The sequence below is a fragment of the Bos grunniens genome, chromosome X (assembly GCF_055505025.1).
Source record: "Bos grunniens cultivar Pamir isolate PY7600 chromosome X, Bosgru_T2T1.0, whole genome shotgun sequence".
In the NCBI taxonomy this organism is placed as follows: domain Eukaryota; kingdom Metazoa; phylum Chordata; class Mammalia; order Artiodactyla; family Bovidae; genus Bos; species Bos grunniens.
Window position 1 is genome coordinate 55,895,800 of NC_141194.1, and position 24,353 is coordinate 55,920,152.

The following is a 24,353-nucleotide window of genomic DNA, read 5'->3' on the forward strand; positions in this document are numbered from 1 at the left end:
ATGCCCTCCTCCAGGGGATTGCCCTGACCCAGGGATCAAACCTGCGTCTCTTGCCTCCTGCATTGGCAGGCAGGTTCTTTACCACTAGCACCACCTGGGAAGCCCTAGAAGCATGGATACACAGACAGAAACACACGGCAGGTATATGTCTTGCTCATTAACACAACTTTAATAACTAATAATGCTCGGCACATAGTAAGGAAAATCATGTTTAACTGTTGTGAACTGTTTATTTCATGTGCTAGGAATTCATAGCCGTGCCATGTTCATGAACAGCCACCAAGTTCTGCTTCTTATCTTGGGCACTTGTCACATCCGTGAGGCTGAGGCAAGGAAAGAGAAGGAAAATAAGTGACAATGAGCTCCCACTGACTGATAAATTACTATTCAGCTCCTCATTTTGACCTGCATGGCCCCTGTGCACTCCCATTCCATCCTGCCTTGTGGTCTATGTGCACCTCTCACTGCTCCTGAAGACCAACCTTGTGTTCAGGCTGCAGCGACTCTGTCAACTGTCCAGTGAGGTTTTCGGCTAGAGGAATGTGTCGCCTACATGCTAGAAGCTGACCTGGGGTTTGGGAGCCCACAGCATCCTGGGGAGGGAAGATCTCTGGATATACAGAGCAGGAAGTAGAAAAAGCATGGGAATCCTTCTCATTTAGCCTCAGAGCTGCACCCCCAAGGGACTGGGAGAAAGGAACAAGTGACAAGACAGGATACAACTAACATAAGAGAACAGTGCCTTTTGTGGGGATGTGGGGATGGAGAGAAAGCTTACTTACAGATTTAGTCATCTTCATCTTCCTCTTCCTCGGGATCACTGATCTCTTCATAGGCCACTGGTTTTCTTTTTCGCAGTCTGTTGGCCCAAACATTAACTGTGTTTCTATTGGATTCTTCCTCGTGATCGCTGATCTCTTCTTGGGCAACTGGTTCTCTTTTTTGCCGTCTGTTGGCCCACACATCAACCGTGTTTCCATTGGATTCTTCCTCAGGATCACTGATCTCTTCGTAGGCAACTGGTTTTCTTTCTCGCAGTCTGATGGCAGAAACCTTCTTTTTCTTGGATCCTGGAGAAGAGTTGGTACATGGGTGTTGGGTGGGTTAGGGAGTGTCGGGTCCTGTTTTGTGAGATAAGGAGATGCCTCCTCCCTCCCCAGGTGTCCACAGGACTTCTACACAGTCTGTTTTGCACACTTTCTGGCTCAAAGAGGCTGAGAGGTTAGACCCACACCAATACACACCAAACAGCAGTTAGAGTTTTAGCTTCTGGCTCCTTTCACCAGTAAGTAATTCAGATTACTTACCACATTTATTCCGACCGTCTTTCACTCAGCAGATATTAAAGGCATATCGTGTGTCAGGCATTGAGCTGAGGGTGGGGATAAAACTCTGAGTAAGATGTGTTCCCAAGTTATCACAGATGGAATGACCTGAGTTCCCCCACCAGGGATTGAACCCATGCTCCCTGCAGAGTAGGTGCAGTCTTAACCACTGGACTGCCAGGGAAGTCCCTTGAATTGAACACCTTTGAACAGCCTGTGAACTTGGATTCTTTATTTCCATTTTATGGACTAGGAATCTGGAGCTCAGAGAATTTGAAAGGCTTGCCCCCAGTTACATGGCTTTCATATGGATGACAACTCAGATCTGTGATTCTGTAAGTCACACGTTTTTAAAACAAATTTGGCCATGCCAAGTGGTTTGTGGGATCTTAGTTCCTTGATCAGGGATCAAACCCAGGCCCCAGCAATGAGGACCCTGGAAGTCAGCTCAAATGTTTCAGCTGGAGCTGAGCAAGCTCTCAGCCCAGCCTGGCCCTAGGCCTGTCCAGGATCCATCTCCCATGGCTAACCCATTCACTTGAACATGGCCAGGGAAGACAGAGGAGTTGTTCCCAAACAAGTAAGAAAAGTGGTTTCTCTTACCTGCTGTTTTCTTACTCTGCTGAGCAGAGATACTTGCTTTTGCCTGGGAGCGCAGCTGTCTCTGAGCCTGCTCTGGGCCTGATGTTCCTGGTACTATCTTCGAACGTTTTTTTCCCTTTACAGGCTTCTTGGGCATCACCTTTTTAACGTGAAAGTCACATACAATCAGTATCCATTTCTCAAGTGCTTTAGAGCTTACAAAGTGTTTTCTTGTGCAGTACCTTAATTAACGTCCTCAACAAGTCTGAGGGATCATTATATTACCTGTACCTAAATTACGAAGAATCTAGGAAGTTAGAAGGAAATGGAATGGTCTAAATGAAGGGCGTTTCCAGGATTAGAACGCTTGTTTTCATGCTTTTTCCAGACTGACACCCTCACCAAGAGAAATCTCCAAGTGAGCAGGAGTGTGGTACACGGAAGATTTGGGAAAGTAGAGCATTCTAACGATCCATGAGGTCTGTGAAAATGAGGAGGGGCTTCTATAAAATCTAAGGGATTGAAGATAAGATGGTTGACAGCTGCGGGGAGAGCAAATGGAACAATGTGCAGAGGGGACAAAACGCTGCTGGCAAATGGTGTGGGAGAGATGAATATAGGGAAAGGAGAAGAGAGAATGGTTCACATAAATTCACGCAGACAGCCAAGAAGGTGGTGCCAGATGTTGCATCCTGTCCTACCTCGGCAAGAACATTTCATGTGGAATTAGGTGAGGTGGTTCCTGTACCAATTCTACTTGTGTCAGGGTGTGTCGCTGACCAACGATCTTAAAGCCAACCTTCATTCAGCTCTTGTTTATAAAACTGTGAACGATAACTATATAATCAGCTCCCTTATTTATGCATCAGTGAACAATAACTGTAAAACAAGCTAAGTGAAAGAACTTTCTAAGGCTATAAATGCTGTTTAAATGTGATAACAATAAAAACAAACACTTTTATGATCCCTCTTTGAATTCTCTCTTCAACCGTGTCCACACTGCTACTGGTAACCCAACCACCAGATCCCTTTACCCTCTAAACTATAGTTTAACCTGCAATTGCAGAAGAACTCATTCAATAAACCTCTAAGGGTCTTCCTGGGCTGGAACTGGGACTTCAGAGATGCCTCAGGGGCAGACAAGGTCCCTAAGGAGCTCACAGAAGAGAGAGGCTGACAGTTCAAGTGATTCCCAAGCAACACAAAAGGGGCCCTGTTGTGAGAGTGGGTGTCTAAACAGAAGTATCAGCAGCATCTGCAAAGTTTAGGGGAAACGCCTGAGCTTCAGAAACGTGTGGAAAAGCTTATAGGTTTGGAAATGGCTTGGGGCTTTGGATTAGACTACTACCACTGCCACTGTTGGGCTTCCCTGGTGGCTCAGATGTAAAGAATCTTCCTGCAATGCAAGAGATCCAGGTCTGATCCCTGGGTCAGTAAGATCCTCTGGAGAAGAGAACAGCCATTGTGGTCTCAAGCAGATTATTTAACATCACTGTACGACAGTATCTGCATTATTATGAGTAGTAGTATTTAATAATACTAATAATAACTTCATTATTATTTGGGGATAAAATGGCAGTAACATCATAGAGGTTTTAAGGGCTAAATACACTAATCCATGTGAATTGCCTAAAATTGTATCTGTCATCACTATGAAATCAAAAGAAGTAACAACTATTACAATTGTTGTTAATTATTATTTAGCTCTTGGTACTACATCAGGACTGCAGCCATGAAATTTAAAGACGCTTACTCCTTGGACGAAAAGTTATGACCAACCTAGGTAGCATATTGAAAAGCAGAGACATTACTTTGCCAACAAAGGTCCATCTAGTCAAGGCTATGGTTTTTCCAGTGGTCATGTATGGATGCGAGAGTTGGACTGTGAAGAAAGCTGAGCGCCGAGGAATTGATGCTTTTGAACTGTGGTGTTGGAGAAGACTCTTGAGAGTCCCTTGGACTGCAAGGAGATCCAACCAGTCCATTCTAAAGATCAGCCCTGGGGTGTTCTTTGGAACAAATGATGTTAAAGCTGAAACTCCAGTTCTTTGGCCACCTCATGCGAAGAGTTGACTCATTGGAAAAGACTCTGATGCTGGGAGGGATTGGGGGCAGGAGGAAAAGGGGACGACAGAGGATGAGATGGCTGGATGGCATAACCGACTCGATGGACATAAGTTTGAGTGAACTCCGGGAGATGGTGGTGAACAGGGAGGCCTGGCGTGCTGCGATTCATGGGGTCGCAAAGAGTCAGACACGACTGAGCGACTGAACTGAACTACATCAGGAACTGTGATAAAGAGATCAGCAAAGGGAGGCAGTGAGGGCCAGGCTATTTTCCCACTTTTATCCCAATATTCACATCTACGGAGAGATAAACAATCTCTGGTCCTTTGGATTTGCGAGGCACTCACCTTCTGGCATTTTCCCCCTTGCATGTTGGAAGTCCCTTGAGGAGGTTCATCTAAAAGGAGGTGACAAGTCAGAAATTTGTTTTTGTTGTTGGTAAATATTCTCAAACTGCAGAGACTCCTGTAGTATCAGGGATTTCTGCAGCAGAGGGTGACGAGTCCACTTATTATCAAAGAGTTACTCTGAGACCAGCCTCTGAATAACAATGATTTTGCTATTTATTTGCAGCATCTATTCAGAATTTTTCTTCTATGGTTTATAAAATGTAAACTAAACCCCATCACTGCCTTATCCTATCCTATTATGTATTTCTTACGTTTTTCCCCAAAGAAGTAAATTGATTGGTCTTTAGCCAAAAATCACTCTATACTTAAAATGGTGAATTTCACAGTATGTCAATTACACCTTAATGAAACTGTTAAGTGTGAAATGAACCATGGATGATTTAGTCCAGTGGTTATGGAATGTTTCCAGTATAAAGATACCTCTTTAATATCAAAAACCTTGTAGCTACTCAAGCACTGGGTTTTTAGCCCTCTTACAGTAATTTTGGGAGCTTGTGGAATCTGGCCTGTGAAACTAGAGAGTCAAAGGGTTACTGGAGACATTTTGAACATTCTCACCCTGTCTCCTCACAACTGTGCTGTCAGAGCAAAAGAGCAAATGAACACATCCCATCCCCTTTTTAAGTGAGTACATACACTGCTCAGATTTCTAGACTCTGTCACTTTTTAAACCTTACATTGCCTCTGCTCATTGACCAGTAGGAAAGGTCAATGTGTGGAAGATTACTCTCTTAAACTCTCTTCCAAACTCAACACACAGAACCAGGTTCGATTAGGAGTGAGACAACTATTTGGTTTTGATAAAACGCAAGCAAACAGCCATATGTCATTACATAATATGTTAATCACTTTCTTAAGATAGTTACCCAATACCTATGCACTATTATTTTGGAAGTTTTGGGTGGATTTACACTTCAAATTTTTCTTAATCATCCTGTGATTCATTAATGGTGCTTAGCAAGAACTAACTCCTTTAAAAAAGAAATGTTTCCAACATGCATAAAATGATGGACAATAATATTTGAAACGTGCATCTACCATTGGGTCTAGTAGGATTTCAACATTATCTCACAACTACTTCAGATCGCTCTGAGCTCTTTATTCAAAACATAACAAAACACTATGGACAAGTCACAGCTGAAGCCATCTGTGTGGCCCTCACTGATCCCTACCCTCCTTCCTTTTCCACTTCTTCACTCCAGAGTTTGATGGGTTTTATTCTCATTCACGTTTTTATACATTTACCAAATACTTTCTATCCATAAAAATATATATATTCTCGTTTTGCATGTTTTAGGATTATATATGAATGGCCTCTGACTGTGCTTAACCCTCTGCATTCCATTTTTTTTCACTTAACCATGATGCTTTTGAGGGAACAAAGTCCTGAGAATCTTTCCCCATCTGGAACCCCGCATAAATGGGCTTCAGGAGACTCATTTCCTGTCACTTACCCTTTTCCCTGGGGTTCTTAGTTTTAGAATCACAGCGCTTGGATTTTGTGGCTCCATTTTTAGGACACATGAAAGCCGGTGGGGTACACTGGAGACCTAGAATGATGCACAATATTTGTTTCTTAACAAACAACCTGAGAGGAGGGGGAAATGCTGGGACACAGCACCAACAGTAAAGCTCATCAGCTGGGCAGGGGGAATCTGAACCACGGCCAGTGAGAGAGAAATGCATAGAATCCAGGTCTGAGCATCTCTGTGGCCACTCTCAGCCCACAGCCCTGCACAGGATTTAAAAGAGCAGAAGGGTTGAAAACTGCCCTGGGATTTCTTCGCACAGAAAAGGACAAATGTGGGACACTTGGCATAGCCTAAGAAGAATAAACCATGGCTTGTAAAGAGGAATCGTCATTTATTCCCAGCCTTGTCTGAACCCAGAACTTCCTATTACCTAGTCTAGTCATGGTTTCATAGTTTCTCTTCATATTCACATAGGTGGTTTTCTCCGAGTATCCCAGACGTGCCCACTCTTTCTTAGAGAAGTATTGGGAAATAGTCTTGAAAGTCTAAAAAAGAAAGAAAAATAAATCCCAGCAATGATTCAGCTAAACATGTCTGACTTTCAGCCAGGAACTCTTCCTTGGCTGCAGGGCCTCCATGTTAGACCTATAAAGTAGAGCTAATAAACCCTCTCTAGTCATGGCTAACAGAGAAAATGGGTAACATCGCCTAGGCTCTCGTCTGGCATGTAGTAGGTGCTTAATGCTGGTGGCATGCTCTTCTCTCACCTTCCAGAATAGACTGAGAACCATCCAATCCAGTGCAAGATCACAGATCTTGTACCCAAGGATACCAGGCAAGGACAGAATGAGGGCCAGAAGCTCTGGATCTCCCCTTGACATGCTGCTCCTTGTCCCCAGTGCTTCTGACCCTCCCCCAACCCCCAATGCCCAGAAATCTAGTCACCATACAATGTCCCCTGGGCCACTCCTCTGCCCTCTCCAGATCAACTCACCTTGGATTTCTTCTCTAATTTCTTCCTGTCTTCCCTGGGGTTTTCCCAGAAGCTGCCTCTGTTCATGGCGCTTATCTAGAAGGAACACAGCCTGGGTCTCTCCAGTCACAAGGCCAAAGGTTCTGTCGGGGGATAAAGTGTTGAAGGAAGTCCACATTCAGTTAGTCACCTGTAGTTAAGGTTCTACTTTTCTCCATCCTTGGCTTATCTGTCCTTGAGCAAGGACATGAGGGTGGGGAAATCAGATGAGAACAGGAAGCTGGAGGTCTCTGAGAGAAGTAGTGATTAGGGATGACATGTTTTCTGTCATGATCAAAGTAGCATTGAGTCTTTGAGGGAGGTTGGTTATTGTTGTTAGTAGTTTGCCTGGTTTGGCTTATTTTGAAGGAAAGATATCAGACACTTGTTGGGGAAGTAGTGAAGTGAATGCATAGTATTATTGAGGGGGGCTGTTTTGAGGCAAAGGAGGGGAGGGGAGGTAAGTCCCAGAGGTCATACGGTGTCTCTGATTGAAAGGTTTCAGTTTTCAGGCAGAGGGATGTGGGATTTTGCTCGGTTGAAAAGAAATGAAGATCACTAATATGAGTGGATTTAAAGTGTATTACTAGGCCCAAATCAATAAAATCAGAAATGAAGGAGAAGTTACAACCAACACCACATAAATATAAAGGATCATAAGAGATTACCTAGAGATGGCATTTTTCACAGAACTAGAACAAATAATTTTAAATTTTGTGTGGAAACCCAAAAGACCCCAAATAGCCAAAATAATCTTGAGAAACAAGAACAGAGCTGGGGGTATCACACTCACAAACTAGTAGCTGAAGGTGTCTTCAGACTATACTACAAAGCTACAGTAGTCAAAACAATATAGTACTGGCACAAAACCAGACACACAGATAGATGGAACAGATTATAAAGTCCAGAAACAAACCCATGCACATATGGTCAATTAATCTGTGACAAAGGAGACAAAAATATACGAGGGAGAAAAGACAATTCCCTTCAATAAGTGGTGCTAGGAATATTGGACAGCTGCATGTAAATAATGAAATTAGAACATTTTCTTACACCATATAAAAAATAAACTCAAAATGGATTACAGACCTAAATATAAGACCATAAAACTCCTAGAAGAAAACACAGACAGAACACTCTTTGACATATATTGTAGCAATATGTTTTGGACCTGTCTCTTACAGCAAACTAAACAAAACCAAAACATGGTACCTCATTAAACTTAAAAGCTTTTTCACAGCAAAGGAAACCACTGACAAAACAAAAAGACAACCTACTGAAAGAGAGAAATATTTGCAAATGATATGAGTGATAAAGGGTTAATTTCTAAATTATATAAATAGCTTATAAAAATATTAAAAAACCAAACAACCCCATTTAGAAATGGGCAGAATAACTGAAAAGGCATTTTTCTGAAGAAGACATGCAAACAGCCAAGTCAATGAAAAGATGCCCAATACTGCTAATCATCATAGAAATGCAAATCAAAACCACAATGAGAGGGACTTCCCTGGTGGTCCAGCAGCTAAGACTCCATGCGCCCAATGCAGGGGGCCTGGGTTCAGTTCCTAGTCAGGGAACTAGATCCCACATGCTGCAACTAAGAGTTCACGTGCCTCAATTAAGAGTTCACATGCCACAACTAAGAGTACACATGGGGCAACTAAAAAGATTTTGCATGCCTTAACGAAAGATTCTGCATGTAGCAATGAAGATTGAAGATCCCATGTACCACAACTAAGACCCAGTGCAGCCAAATAAATAAATATTAAAAAAACCCCAACACTATGAGATATCACCTCACACCTCCCAGAATGGCTATCATCAAAAAGACCACAAACCATAAACATTGGGGGAGGATGTGGAAAAAAGGGTACTTTTGTATATTGTTGGTGGGAATGTAAATTGGTATAGTCACTGTGGAAAACAGTGTGAAGGTACATCAAAAAAGTAAAAATAGAACAACAATCGACCCAGAAATTCCATTCCTGGGTATATATCTGAAACAAAACAAAAGCATTAATTTGAAAAGATACACACAGCCTAATATGCATGGCACCATTATTTATACTAGCCAAGACATAGAAAGCAACTTAAGTATCTATAAACAGACCATGGATGAAGCTGTGGTATATCTATATGTGCATGTGTGTGAGTGACACACACAAGGGAATACTACTCAGTCATAAAAAGAATAAAATCTTGTCATTTGCAACATGAATGGACTTGGTGTGTATTATGTTAGTGAAATAAATCAGACAGAAGAAGACACATACCATATGTTATCACTTATTCACAGGATCTTAAAGAAAACAACAAAGAAATGAGCATAACAACAACAACAAAAAAAACAGATTCACAGATAAACAGAACAAATTAGTGCTTATCAGTGAGGAGAGAAGACAGGAGGGGAAAGATAGGGATAGGAGATTAAGAGATACAAACTGCTATGTATAAAATAAGTAAGCAATAAGGACATATTGTACAATACAAAAAACATAGTCATTATTTTGTAATAACATTAAAGGAAGTATAATCTATAAATGGGCTTCCCTGGTGGCTCAGAGGTTAAAGTGTCTGCCTGCAATACAGGAGACCCGGGTTCGATCCCTGGGTCGGGAAGAACCCCTGGAGAAGGAAATGGCAACCCACTCCAGGATTCTTGCCTGGAGAATCCCATGGACAGAGAATCCCATGGACAGAAAAGCCTGGTGGGCTACAGTCCATGGGGTCGCAAAGAGTCGGACACGACTGAGCGACTTCACTCACTTAATCTATAAATACATGGAATCAACTTGTTGTATGTGTGAAATTAATGTATTGTAAATCAATATATCTTGATTTTTACTACCTTTTTGAAAATTATTAAAGTGAGGAGAGCTAGCACCTCTGACACTATAGGATCACCCATCACTCAGGCTGAGAATATGGCATTGGGAGTTTCTCTCAGGAGGGGAGAGCTTTGGGAGTTTCTCTCAGGGCAGGGAGAGTCTGAGGCCATGAACATTGATTCTTTATACCAGCTGCTGCTGCTGCTGCTCCTAAGTCGCTTCAGTCGTGTCTGACTCTGTGCGACCCCAGAGACGGTAGCCCACGAGGCTCCCCCGTCCCTGGGATTCTCCAGGCAAGAACACTGAAGTGGGTTGCCATTTCCTTCTCCAAGGCATGAAAGTGAAAAGTTAAAGTGAAGTCGCCCAGTCGTGTCCGACTCTTCGCGACCCCATGGTCCGCAGCCTACCAGGCTCCTCCGTCCATGGGATTTTCCAGGCAAGAGTACTGGAGTGGGGTGCCATTCCCTTCTCCGTTTGAGGATGTTAGGAGGTCCAGAAAATATTCAGTTGCTTGAATTATCAACAACAGTAGGTCCCAGTTTTTTTGCTTGCTCCCCTTAACCTGTCTAGAGAGACCCTGAGAGAGCTTACCTCAGACGTGAAGCGGTGCCGAAGTGCCGCTCGACGTCAGGACGAAATCCCACGAGATGTCGCGACGAAATCCCACAGTTCAACCGACCAAGGACAATCAACAAATCAGAACAGTTAGCCAACTTGATCTGGCCAATCGGAGATCAGGAGAGTAGGCGGGGCAAGAGAGGCAGGAATGGGGTCACCTAACGGTTCACTCTCCGGGGACAGGAGTGCCTTTTCAAAGTGGGTGGAAACTTGAAGTTTCCTGCTTGAAGCAGGATTGCCTCCCGCCAAAACTGGCCACTCCCAGTTACGTAGGTCCATTAGCACACATGCTCAGATGTTACCTTTCCATTCAGCTTACCTCTTTCTACCCTCTGCTGTGTGTTTGTTTGGTTTTAATAAATGGTACATCTAGCTTCTCTGGTAGCTCATATGGTAAAGAATCTGGCTGCAATGCAGGAGACCCGGGTTTGATCCCTGGGTCGGGAAGCTCCCCTGCAGAAGGGAATGGCAACCCACTCCAGGATTCTTGCCTGGAGAATCCCATGGACCGACCATGGGGTCGCAAAGAGTCAGACACGACTGAGCGACTAACACTTTCATTTTCAAATGGTGTATCCGAGGCAGGCTGCCATCTCAAATCCTTCCCGTCAGTCTCCAACTTCCTCAGATATGGGGTCTTTCTTAGGGCATCATATGGCCTTTCTAATAACTCAAGAATTTTAAACTTAAGAAAAAAAAAAAACTTAAGAAAGCTATGGTACATATACACAATGGAGTATTACTCAGCCATTATAAAGAATATATTTGAATCAGTTCTAATGAGGTGGGTGAAACTGGAGCCTATTACACAGAGTGAAGTAAGCCAGAAAGAAAAACACCAATACAGTATACTAACGCATATATATGGAATTTGGAAAGATGGTAACAATAACCCTGTATACGAAACAGCAAAAGAGACACTGATGTATAGAACAGTCTTTTGGACTCTGTGGGAGAGGGAGAGGGTGGGATGATTTGGGAGAATGGCATTGAAACATGTATAATATCATATATTAAACGAGTCGCCAGTCCAAAAAAAAAACAAAAAACAAAAACTTTTAAATATGTGCTTTTTCTGGAAGATCCAATAACCAGAAACATGCTTTACCCAATACTAATATTTGCAACAGTAGTATTAAAAAGAATATCCTTGTAATTAGGGCTTGCTATGTCCCTCAGGGGGCTCAGAAGTCACTTTTTCTAGAAAGTCTTTTCTACACCCACCCCCACCCCCAATAGGTCACCAATACCCCTTGGGCTTTCCATTACATCTCTGATCTAAGTGCCTCCTCCTTCTTAGGGCAAGGAGAACAGGGCAGTAACCCATGTGCTAAACACAAAGCCATTTATGTGCATCATCCCATTTAATTTTCATCCCCTTGAGTTGAGTAGTGTTATCATTCCTTTTGTGCAGATGCTAAGACTGAGATGCAGAGAGTTAAGCAACTTGGTTACATAATCAGTAGGTAGCAGGGCTGGAGTTCACCCCAAGTTGAATTGAGTCCAAAGCCTGTGCTTTTACTTACTGTTCTGTTGTTCAGTCCCTCAATCAACAGTGTCCGACTCTTTGTGACCCCATGGACTGCAGCGAGCCAGGCTTCCCTGTCCCTCACCATCTCCCTGAGTGCGCTCAAACTAATGTTTGAGTCTGTGACGCCATCCAACCATCTCATCCTCTGTCTTCTCCTTCTCCTCCTGTCTTCAATCTTTCCCAGCATCAGGATCTTTTCCAGAGAGTCAACTCTTCGTATCAGGTGGCCAAAGCATTCTTTCTAGTTAATATTCAGAGTGGATTTCCTTTAGGATTGACTGGTTTGATCTCCTTGCTGTCCAAGGGACTCTAAGAGTCTTCTCCCGCACCACAGTTTAAAAGCATCAATGCTTTGGCATTCAGCTTTCTTTATGGTCCAAATCTCACATCCACATATGACTACTGGGAAAACAATAGCTTTGACTAGATGGACTGTTGTTGGCAAAGTGATGTCTCTGCTTCTTAAAATGTTATCTAGGTTTGTCATAGCTTTTCTTCCAAGGAGTAAGCGTCTTTTAATTTCATGGCTACAGTCACGGTCCACAGTGATTTTGGACCCCAAGAAAACATAGTCTGTCACTGTTTCTGTTTCCTCCCCCATCTGTTTGCTGTGAAGTGATGGGACTGGATGCCATGATCTTAGTTTTTTGAATGTTGAGTTTTAAGCCAGCTTTTTCACTCTCCTCTTTCACCCTCATCAAGAGGCTCTTTAGTTCCTATTCACTTTCTGCCATGAGGGTGATGTCATCTTCATATCTGAGGTTATTGATATTTCTCCCATCAGTCTTGACTCCAGCTTGAGCTTCATCCAGCCCAACATTTTGCATGATGAATTCTGCATATAAGTTAAATAAGCAAGGTGTCAATATACAACCTTGACATACGCCTCTCCCAATTTTGAAGTAGTCCGTTTTTTTCATGTCTGGTTCTAACTGTTGCTTCTTGATCTGCATACAGGTTTCTCATGAAGTAGGTAAGGTGGCTTGGTATTCCAAAAATTTAAGAATTTTCCACAGTTTGCTGTGATCCACACAGTCAAAGACTTTAGTGTAGTCAATGAAGTATTCAACTTTTTCTGGAATTCCCTTGTTTGCTCTATGATCCAACGGGTGTTGATAATTTGATATCTAGTTCCTTTCTACGTCTTGTCTAAAAGCATCTGGAGCCCACGTCTAAACCCTAATACAATCACAAACAGGGCCAGTGACATTGCCTTTCAGCACCTCTTGTTGTCATATCTTGGGACCCCAGCAGGACCCAGACACGGTGCTAAGGTCACCAGTGTATCATTTACTTCCAGCCTTGAATAAAACAAGTCACTGCATACCACCCCCAGAGATGTGACATCAACCACCTGGGAGGCAGCGAAGGATGAGGAACTCTCAGTATCTGCTCAGCCCTCCACACTCCTCATGCTGCAGGGTTTTGTAATGAAGATTTTTTCTTTCTTGATAACAGTAACTTTTCTGCTTTTGCAAAACAAAAAATTTTAAGTTCCTCTTGCATAATTAACTAGATCTTATTTAGAGGATAATTGTAATTCATGTTTCTTAGTTAGAAAAAAATTTTCTGTAGCCTTTTATTTCCTACTATTTTAGCAAGTACTCTAGAGATAATAACTAAATATTGGCCACACTAGCATCCAGGACAGATTTTACCTTCTATTAAACTGAAATTAAATAAAATAGTGAAACTCCTCAATCCTTAGACTGAATAAGCTCACAACCAAGAGCTCAGGTGAACCCTCCCGTCCTTCAGCACATCCAGGGAATCCAGTAGTCAGGGATATTTGCAATCAAGACTTTTGAGACATTTACTGCAGAAGGGAACTGGAGCGTAGAATCACAGAGACCCCCTCTCCCGGCTCCAGCACTTTCACTCTGGGCTTGCACATGAGATAATGAATGAGATTTGTAATCCAAAGGGAGTAGGGGTGGGAACTAGGAATGAGCAGGAAGGAATATTTCTTTGAGTATAGCTTTTTGTGGAGCTTTGACTCTTAGAACCATACTCATGTTTCACAGACTCTAGGGGGAAAATAAGGAAAGTAAGAAAGTGGTTGCAAACTAAATACATTGAAATAAACTAGGGGACTTCCCTGACAGTCTGGTGGTTAAGACTCCATGCTCCCAATGTAGGAGGTGTGGGTCCGATCCCTGGTCAGGGAATTAAGATCCTACACGCTGTGGGGCAAAAAGAAAAACAAAAAACAAACTCCTAGGATGATAGGGGAACCCCAAATGGGATATAAACAGAAATAATGGAACCTAACTGTATTGTGCTGTGTTAAGTTGCTTCAATCGAGTCCAACTCTGTGTGACCCTATGGACTGTAGCCCATCAAGCTCCTCTGTCTGTGGGGATTCTCCAGGCAAGAATACTGGAGCGGGTTGCCAGGCTCTTCTCCAGGGGATCATACAACCCAGGGATCGAACCGCATCTATTGTGTCTCCTGCACTGGCAAGTGGGTTCTTTACCACTAGCACCACCTACAAATGAATAATAATACCACACTGAAGGGCATGGGGAAGAAAATAACTAACCTAAGTAGATTTGAGAAACAATATTTATTTTGACCAGATACTATAAGGCTCAAAGCAAAAAGAAATGTACACAAATGTAGTTTAGTTAGTAAATTTGTTTTTACATAGCGGTATCTTAGGAATTCTGAAAATACTCTACGTAAAGATTTGAGCAAACAAATAGATCGTAGATAACAAGGGTCATGTTTCTCATTGTCAGAGAAAGGCATTTCAAATGTGGGAAAGAGAGATAAAGCTACAATAAACACTGTGGTCTTGGATTGGAGTCAGAGATATCAGTATGAATCCAAGGGACAGTCTACAAAACAACCTGCCCAAGTTTGAAAAAAATGTCAATGTCATAAAAGATGAAGAAAGGCTAGGTTTAAAAAGACCGAAAGATGTAACAAGTTAAATGCAACACACGATCCTGGACTGCATCTGGGAACAGAAAAAAAATTTTTTTTCTTTTTGCTAATGAGGGCATTATTAGGACTATTGGCACATTTTGAAAAAGATTTACAGATTAGATAATATTTCCGAATTGGAGTTAATTTCCTGGCCTTGATTTTTATAGTGTGGTTATACAGAAAATAATGTCTGGCTTTTAAGGGAAAATACACTAGTATTTAGGGGCGTGCATGCTAAGTTGCTTCAGTCGTGTCCGACTCTTTGTGACTCTATGGACTGTAGCCTGCCAGGCTCCTCTGTCCATGGGATTCTCCAGGCAAGAATACTGGAATGGGTCGCCATGCCTTCCTCCAGGGGATCTTCCTGATCCAGGGACCTAATGGATGGGTCGCATCTCTTATGTCTCCTGCATTGGCAGGCAGGTTCTTTACCACTAGCGCCACTGATGAAGCCCTATTGAGGGGCATTTATTTACAAATATTTCAGAAGTAAATATAATTACTATTCTTACAACTTTTTCTGTAAGTTTGAAATTATTTCCAAATAAAAAGTTAAATGTAGATTATTGGACCTCACCTTTGACCCACTGGATCAGAAAATCTGGGTCTAGGGCTCAGGAATATGCAATGAAGGACAGGGCTTTGATCTTAATTTCATAAAAGTTCTTAATTTCCAGGGGTTCTGTCATACCTTGTTTCTCACATATTTAAGAGAACTCTTAAAGATGCACAAAGCTTTGTATTAGTATGCTTGGGCTGCCATAACAAAATACCATAGAACGGGTGGCTCAAACAACAGAAATTTATTTTCTCACAATTCTGGGGGCCAGAAAGTCCACGATCAAGGTTCTGGCAGGATTTGGCTTCTGCTGAGAGCTCTCCTCCTGGCTTGCAGATGGTTCCTCTCTTTGTCCTCACATGGTGTCTCATAGAGATCTCTGGTGATCCTGGCTCTTTGCTAGGGACACCAGTTCTATCAGATCAGGGCTCTACCTTTAGAGCCTCATTTAGCCTGTTGTTGTTCAGTCGCTCAGTCGTGTTCTGACTCTGTGACTCCAGGGACTGCCGCACGCCAGGCTTCCCTGTCCTTCACCATCTCCCAGAGCTTGCCCAAACTCATTCTGTGACTCCAGGGACTGCCGCACGCCAGGCTTCCCTGTCCTTCACCATCTCCCAGAGCTTGCCCAAACTCATGTCCATTGAGTCAGTGATGCCATCCAACCATCTCGTCCTCTGTCTTCCCCTTCTCCTTCTGCCTTCTATCTTTCCCAGCATCAAGGTCTTTTCCAATGAGTCGGCTCTTTGCATCAGGTGGCCAAAGCATTGGAGATTCAGCTTCAACATCAGTCCTTCCAGTGAATGTTCAGGGTTGATTTCCTCTAGGATGGACTGGTTTGATCTCCTTGCAGTCCAAGGGACTCTCTCTAACACCACAGTTCGAAAGCATCAATTCTTTGGCGTTCAGCCTTCTTTACGGTCCAACTCTCACATCCATACATGACTACCTCCTTAAAGGCCCTATCTCCAATACAGTCACCCAGGGTTTAGACCTTCAACACACAAATTGGCAGGGGAGAGGGACTCAATTCAGTCCACAACTACCACTGTATAACACTACTGAAGTCAAGATATCATTGTAGCTTTAATTAAGACCACACATAAGGTTTTGTGTCCTCTGTTGTCCACACTGAATCTGGGTCTTGGGTCATACTTCTACCATCTATGTCCCTCAGATCTGAACCTTGATCCTGGTCCTCTGTTAACTCTTCCAGTTTTACTGCCACTCAGGTCTGACTTGCACCTGGTTCTCTGTTCAATTTTCTCTGTACACAAGCTTCTGTTAATACTTCTGCCATCAATGAGCCACTTTTGGGGGCATCTAACTTATGTTTCTGTTAAGTAACTATTCCATCATCAGTTCAGTCTGGCATGAAACCCAAACCCAAGTTCTCTTTTTATTTCTTCCTTCATCAATGCCTCTTCTCATCTGTGAATCAAATCCAAGTCTCTTAACACCATTAGTTCCCCTCTCTGATCTGTATATTAAACCCAGATAACAGTTGTAGATTTTACCACCAATGGCCCTCTTTTCTATCTGACTATCTGTTAAATCTTTAATCATCAGTGGCCCTCAGGTTTAATCTCAAACCCAGGGCTCTGTTAAGTATTCCACCACTGTGCACGCATGCTAGGTTGCTTCAGTCATGTCTGACTCTTTGCGACCCCATGGACGTTAGCCTGCTAGGCTCCTCTGTCCATGGGATTCTCCAGGCAAGAATACTGGAGTGAGCTGCCATTTCCTTCTTCAGGGGATTCTACCACCAGTGTACCTATACTCTAGACCTTAAACCTGGGTCTGTGTTAACCTATCCACAATCAATACTCCTGTGATCTTGGTCTAGAGTCTCTACTGAGGTTTCCACCAATTTTCTTTGTCTGGTCTTGAACCTAAGCCTTTGAAACAATTCTGACATAACAGCCTGAGCCCTTCATTGATGCCCATCTGGTTTGAATTCAAACCTGATCTACTACCAGTTGTCTCCCCCTAGTAATACCCTGTGTCTCAATCAAATTTTCCACCACCATCGACCCTTTGGTTTGACCTCAAAATTAGGCATTATGGTAGACAGAATAATGGTCTCCCAAAGATGTCCATGTCCTAATCCTTGGCTTTGCTTTCTTACATGGGTGGAGCTAGTGGTAAAGAATCTGCCTGCAAATGCAGGAGACATAGGAGATGTGGGTTCGATCCCTGAGTCGGAAAGATCCCCCGGAGGAGGAAATGGCAACCCACTCCAGTATTCTTGCCTGGAGAATACTATGGACAGAGAAGCCTGGCGGGCTACAGTCCATAGGGTTGGGCATGACTGAAGTGACTGAACACGCATGCAGATGTGATTAAGAATCTTGAGATGGGAAGATTATTGTGGATTATCCAGATGGGTCACAAGGCCCCCAATAACAGAGAGGGAGGAGTGGCAGAGTCAGAAAAAGAGGTGAGATGATAGAAACAGAAGGTCACAGTCAAAGAAAGATTTAAAGATGCTATACTGCTGGCTTTGAAGATGGGAGAAGGGGTCTTGAGCTAAGGAAGATGGAAAAAGCAAGAAAATGGATTCTCCCTAGAGCCTCCAGAGGGAGTATAGCCCTGCTGACACCTTGATTTCAGCTCAGTAAAACCCATTTTGGACTTCTGACCTACAGAACTACAGTTCTGACCTACAGAAGTGTAACGTAATAAACTTGTGTTGGTTTAAGCCACGTAGTCAAAGCTATGGCGTTAAGCCAACGTAAGTTTGTCGTAATTTGTTACAGCACCAATAGGAAAATAATATAGGCATCTTTGAAATGTTCCACCATTGATGCCCATCTGGTCAACACTCAAACCAGGTCCTTGCTAACTCTTCCGTCATCCATGACCGTTTGTGTGACCTCAAATCCCAGTCACCGTTAGCTATTCCACCATCACAATCCCTTTATGTGTCCTCCAACCTGGGCCTCTTTTAATTTTTTCCAACCTGAATGAATTTCTGATTTTACCTTGAACTCAGGAATCTGTTATCTATTCCACCAGTAATGGGTTCTGATCTAGATGTAGGATCTAGGATGTTGAGGGTAGTTAACAGTCCCCTTGTGTCTACATATTACCCAAGGAGGTAATATACAGAGGTCTGTTCTTGGAGGTCTGTTCACTTTTTCACTATCAGGGCAATTTATGCATGAATCTTTTCTCAAGCCTGTTAACTCCTTCCCTATTGTTGCTCCCTGGGGTCTGTACAATGACTACAGGCCTCAGTTAAATCCTCCCCATCTGTGCTCCTTTGACGTGTACGGAAAATCAAGCATCTGCTAACTCTTCCATTGTTAGTGCCTCTCCTCCTATGTGCATTAACCCCAGCCCTCATTTAATGCTTCTGTCATAAGTGCTCATTACTTGTAAGCTTAAAGTCAGTTCTTGGTTGACTCTTTCACCATCATTGCCCCTTTGGCATAGGTTGTGAATTGTGGGTCAGTGTTAACTACACCACTATTAATGTTTCTCTGATATATCTCAAATTTGGGTCTAAGGTAACATTTCCATTTCCAAAGCCTCTCTGGAAGGACTTTGGAACTGGGCCAACATTCCACTATCAGGGCCCTTCTGGTTTGACTTTGAAAGCGAGGCTTTTGTTGTTTTCTTCACCCATGCACCCTGTTAGAGGTCTTGAATCCTAGGACATTCTTAAATACTATACCACCAGTGCTAGTCACTCAGTTGTGTCTGACTCTTTGCGACTCCATGGACTGTAGCCCGCTAGGCTCCTATGTCCAAACGATTCTCCAGGCAAGAATACTGGAGTGAGTGGCCATTCCCTTCACCAGGAAATCTTTCCCACCCAGGGATTGAATCCAGGTCTCCTGCACTGCAGGCAGATTCTTTACCATCTGAGTCACCCCTTGGTGGCTTGCTTGCTTCCTTAAGCGAGCCTCAATATAGAACCTATGCCTTTCTTAATTATACAGTCCCGCTCTTGGCCAACCTCAATCTAGCCCTTTGTTACATTTTCTAAAATCAATGCCCCTTAGGGTTTACTTTGAACCTCTATTAAATTCTTTTGACTTTGATAGGAACTGCAAAATGCTGCTTCTGCCCACTTTAAGTGACGCGGGCAGTAAGTCCAGGCTGTGAGTGACAGGAGTGGGCGGGACCCTCTGTGTTCGAAGGAGCCCATGGCAGACTGTGAGTGACAGGAGCGGGCGGACCCTGACCTGGGGAAGGAGCAATAGGACGCAGGAGGGCGAGGACGCTAGGCAAGGAGTGGTGCGCGAGGAGTGTAGTCTAAGCACCTAAATGAATACAAACATTGTGTCAAAGTACTCTTCACTTTCTCCAGACGCTCTAGAAAGGAGGCTTCTGCAGAGCAGTCTCTCAGGCCTTGATTCCACTATCCCGCGTTAGCATTACCCGCCTCGCCGCCGGTTCCCACAGAACAGCCTAATCGGCCGCATCTCCACGCCTTTGCTCTGGCGGTGACTCAGCTCAGGGCCGGGAACACCCATTCTTCCTCCCAGGACAGTCGCGGCCGTTCGGAGCCTCACACTGCTTTCAGAGCACCAAGTGCAATTATCTTGCCTCTGAAATTCCACGAGGACTGCCCGGACTCAAAAACACATATATCCTCTGGCTGGAATGGCAGTCCCCAGAAGTCGTGGGGGGCACTATCCATTTCCCGGTTCACAAGCAAGTTGCTGTCGCAGAGCGAGTGATGCTATTTTTGTTACTGGCAGAGCTGGGCTCCGCAGCTGGTTCTGAGTGGGCGGAAGATAAGATGATACGCCATCCAGACAAGGGAGTTTCAAGGGATGTTGTGCCCTTTTGTGCAAACGGGGAGCCAAGCCTGGCTTGGGAAGATTCTGGGTCCTGATTGCAGAGCCAAAGTGAGGGGCCCAGCTGAGTGATGGGCATCTGTGTGGACAGCGATGGGGCATGTGGAAGGACTAATGAGGGGTCCTTTGGACTGAATGATGTGAACAACAGTGATAGGGGAGTCTGGAGGATCAGGCATAACGATGCGTGGGATATGTGATAGGGAGTTAAATGGGGATAAGTTAGGGGGATTTGTTAGGTGAGAATTGCTGTCTGTAGGGTGAATGATCGGAGAAGGCGATGGCTCCCCACTCCAGTACTCTTGCCTGGAAAATCCCATGGATGGAGGAGCCTGGTAGGCTGCAGTCCATGGGGTTCCTAAGAGTCGGACACGACTGAGCGACTTCACTTTCACTTTCATGCCTTGGAGAAGGAAATGGCAAAACGATTCTTTGGGACCAGGTGGCTCTTTTAGACCAATAGTAAATACATCCATTAATAAACAAAAATCCCCGCCCTTGTGGTTTCAGCATTCCAGTGGAAGAGTCAGTCACTGAAGTTTTGATTTATTTTCCCTGATGACTACCTTTTCATATATGCATTGATTACTTGGAGATCCTATTTTGTGAGGTGCCTAGTCAGATCTTTAGCTCATTTTTATTTTGCATCCCTTGCTTTTTCCTTATTGGTTTGTAGGAGTTGGTTTCATATAGTCGGATACCACTCTTTTACTTGTGATATGTGTTTTGCAACTATCTCCTTAATTTTTGGTTTCTCTTTTCCTTATGTGGCTTTGAATACCAAAGAAATTCTCACACTGTTAAGGACGTTCTAGGACCTGGAACAGATTTCCCAACCTGGGGATCTGACAAAGGGACTTAGAACCCCCAGGGAATTTGACTCTAGAGGCCAGTGTGATTTGATTACAGAACTTCCACAGGACTGGGGAAACAGACTCTGGGAGGGCACAAAGAAAACCTTGTGCACACCAGGAGCAGTGTCCCCACAAGAGACTGAGCCAGACTTGCCTGTGAGTGTCCAGGAGTCTCCAGCGGAGGTGTGGATCAACAGTGGCCTGCTGTGGGGTCAGGGAAACTGAATAAAACAGTGGGTACATAAGTCCTTTTGAAGGAGGTTACCATTACCATAGTTTGGCCTCAAGCCAAACAACATGGAGGGAACACAGCTCCACCCATCAACAGAAAACTGGATTTAAGATTTACTGAGCATGGCCCTGCCCATCAGAACAAGACCCAGACTCCTCCACAGTCAGTCTCTCCCATCAGGAAGCTTCCACAAGCCTCTTATCCTTATCCATCAGAGGGCAGACAGAATGAAAACCACAATCACAGAAAACTAACCAAACTGGTCACATGAATTGCAGCCTTGTTTAACCCGATGAAGCAATGAGCCATGCCCTGTAGGGCTACCCAGGATGGACGGGTCATGGTGGAGAGTTCTGACAAAACGTGGTGCACTGGAGAAGGGACCGGCAAACCACTTCAGTATTCTTGCCTTGAGAACCCCATGAATAGTATGAAAAGGCAAAAAGATAGGACACTGAAAGATGAACTCCCCAGGTCAGTAGGTGCCCAATATGCTACTGGAGGCCAGTGGAGAAATAACTCCAGAAAGAATGAAGAGACGGAGCCAAAACCAAAAACAATACCCAGTAGTGGATGTGACTGGTGATGGAAGTAAATTTCGATGCTGGAAAGAACAATATTGCATAGGAACCTGGAATGTTAGGTCCATGGATCAAAATAAATTGGAAGTGGTCAAACAGGAGATGGCAGGAGTGAACATCGACATTTTAGGAATTAGTGAACTAAAATGGACTGGAATGGGCGAATTTAGTTCAGATGACCGTAATATCCACTACCATGGGCAAGAATTCCTTAGAAGAAATGGAAAAAAGTGAAAGTGAAGTCGCTCAGTCGTGTCCGACTCTTTGCGACCCCATGGACTGTAGCCTTCTCCATCCATGGGATTTTCCAGGCAAGAATACTGGAGTGGATTGCCATTTCCTTCTCCAGGAGATCTTCCTGACCCAGGCTCCCGCATTGTAGGCAGATGCTTTACCGTCTGAGCCACCAGAGAAGAAGAAATGGAGTAACCCTCATAGTCAACAAAAGAGTCTGAAATGCAGTACTTGGGTGCAATCTCAAAAATGACAGAATGATCTCTGTTCGTTTCCAAGGCAAACTATTCAGTATCACAGTAATCCAAGTCTATGCTCCAACCACTGATGCTGATGAAGCTGAAGTTGAACGGTTCTATGAAGACCTAACAAGACCTTCTAGAAATAACACCAAAAAAAAAAAAAAAAAAAAAAGATGTCTTTTCATCATAGGGGACTTGAATGCAAAAGTAGGAAGTCAAGAGATACCTGGAGTAACAGGCAAACTTGGCCTTGGAGTACAGAATGAAGCAGGGGAAAAGCTAACAGAGTTTTGCCAAGAGAATGCACTGATCATAGCAAACACTCTCTTTCAACAACACAAGAGAAGACTCTACACATGGACATCACCAGATGGCCAATACCAAAATCAGATTGATTTTTTTTTTAAAGATGGAGAAGCTCTGTACAGTCCGCAAAAACAAGACCAGGAGCTGACTTTGGCTCAGATCGTGAACTCCTTATTTCAAAATTCTTTGATATACAATAGTAAGAATTATAATAAGAATATTCACATCTACTGTGTGCCAGGCACCATTATAATAAATTCTAATGGAATTAACTCAGAATATACCCAGAAATGCTTTGTGCTAGGTCCTATTATTATCCCCATTTTTCAGATGAATAGACTGAGGCGCAGCTAGTACATGGTCTAGACAGAACTCTAAAGCAGTGAAGTCATAAATAAGGGAACAACCTTATAAAAATTTCTTTGCATATTTGTATAGGTCAAATTCTTAGACATAAGTATGCTAGGTTAGGGAGCAAGCATATTTAAAATGTAAAGAGTATTTCTTAAATTCTATTTTGATATTGTATAATCAGCTTCTACATGTAGTTAAAAATGGTTTACAAGGAGGGCCACTTCCCAATATTTTATCCACTACCAGATAGCATCAGTGTTTTTCATGCTTGTTGTTTTTAAGGTTGAACGTTATATCTTCTTTTCATCTGCTTTTCTTTAATGATTAAATGAGCATCAGCATCTTTTCACGTTTGTATTCACCATTTTGTGTTTCTCTGTAAATCTTCCATTTCCTTCTTTGTCTTTTGCTTATTGCTTTCTAACAGCTAGAAACACAAGCTGGAATCAAGATTGCCGGGAGAAATATCAATAACCTCAGATATGCAGATGACACCACCCTTATGGCAGAAAGTGAAGAGGAACTCAAAAGCCTCTTGATGAAAGTGAAAGTGGAGAGTGAAAAAGTTGGCTTAAAGCTCAACATTCAGAAAACGAAGATCATGGCATCCGGTCCCACCACTTCATGGGAAATAGATGGGGAAACAGTGGAAACAGTGTCAGACTTTATTTTTCTGGGCTCCAAAATCACTGCAGATGGTGACTGCAGCCATGAAATTAAAAGACGCTTACTCCTTGGAAGAAAAGTTATGACCAACCTAGATAGCGTATTCAAAAGCAGAGACGTTACTTTGCCAACAAAGGTCCGTCTAGTCAAGGCTATGGTTTTTCCTGTGGTCATGTATGGATGTGAGAGTTGGACTGTGAAGGAGGCTGAGCGCCGAAGAATTGATGCCTTTGAACTGTGGTGTTGGAGAAGAGTCTTGACAGTCCCTTGGACTGCAAGGAGATCCAACCAGTCCATTCTGAAGGAGATCAGCCCTGGGATTTCTTTGGAAGGAATGATGCTAAAGCTGAAACTCCAGTACTTTGGCCACCTCATGCGAAGAGTTGACTCATTGGAAAAGACTCTGATGCTGGGAGGGATTGGGGGCAGGAGGAGAAGGGGACGACAGAGGATGAGATGGCTGGATGGCATCACTGACTCGATGGACGTGAGTCTGAGTGACCTCCGGGAGTTGGTGATGGACAGGGAGGCCTGGCGTGCTGCCATTCATGGGGTCGCAGAGAGTCGGACACGACTGAGTGACTGATCTGATCTGAATATGAATTTTGAAGTACACATTAAAACTTTTTTCTGGCTAGGTGGGGATTTATCTCTCAACCTTTTTGTCGGTTCTCACTAGAATGCAAGCTCCTCGAGGGAAGGTATTTTAACCAGGTTTCTTTCCTATTGTATCCCCTG

The 24,353-nt window shown here is 43.4% G+C and overlaps 2 protein-coding genes across 4 annotated transcripts in view; one reads left to right on the forward strand and one right to left on the reverse strand.

Moving 5' to 3' along the window:
* The window catches only part of LOC147340444 (uncharacterized), a 38,332-nt gene that overhangs the window by 10,826 nt on the left and 3,153 nt on the right, over positions 1-24,353 (forward strand). Inside the window, exon 5 of the mRNA XM_086387120.1 lies at positions 859-1,011. Within this exon, the coding sequence (XP_086243246.1) occupies positions 859-1,011 (153 nt within the window). The remainder of the gene's footprint in view (positions 1-858; positions 1,012-24,353) is intronic.
* LOC147340445 (protein SSX1-like) lies at positions 145-7,051 on the reverse strand. 3 transcript variants are annotated; one of them, XR_015158397.1, is made up of 8 exons: positions 6,851-7,051; positions 6,287-6,401; positions 5,839-5,934; positions 4,322-4,371; positions 1,929-2,067; positions 1,308-1,372; positions 783-1,070; positions 145-323 (listed from the first exon to the last, which is right to left on the reverse strand). XR_015158397.1 is itself a non-coding variant. In XM_086386358.1 (7 exons), exons 1-6 carry the CDS (start codon positions 6,914-6,916, stop codon positions 787-789), a joined length of 750 nt encoding a protein of 249 aa, XP_086242484.1. In that variant the 5' UTR covers positions 6,917-7,051; the 3' UTR covers positions 145-323; positions 783-786. The 3 variants fall into 3 exon arrangements, 2 of the variants coding, with proteins under 2 accessions (XP_086242484.1, XP_086242485.1); XM_086386358.1 differs by lacking the exon at positions 1,308-1,372; XM_086386359.1 differs by lacking the exons at positions 1,308-1,372; positions 5,839-5,934 and having other exon boundaries at positions 6,851-6,974.

Coding starts and splice junctions, on each gene's coding strand:
- LOC147340445 (XM_086386358.1), bottom strand. CDS start 6,916: ATGAACAGAGGCAGCTTCTGGGAAAACCCCAGGGAAGACAGGAAGAAA. Junction 5,935..6,286: donor TGAAACCATGACTAGACTAG/GTAATAGGAAGT, acceptor GCATCATTCTAG/GTCTCCAGTGTACCCCACCG. Junction 1,071..1,928: donor GCAGAGTAAGAAAACAGCAG/GTAAGAGAAACC, acceptor ACTCTTCTCCAG/GATCCAAGAAAAAGAAGGTT.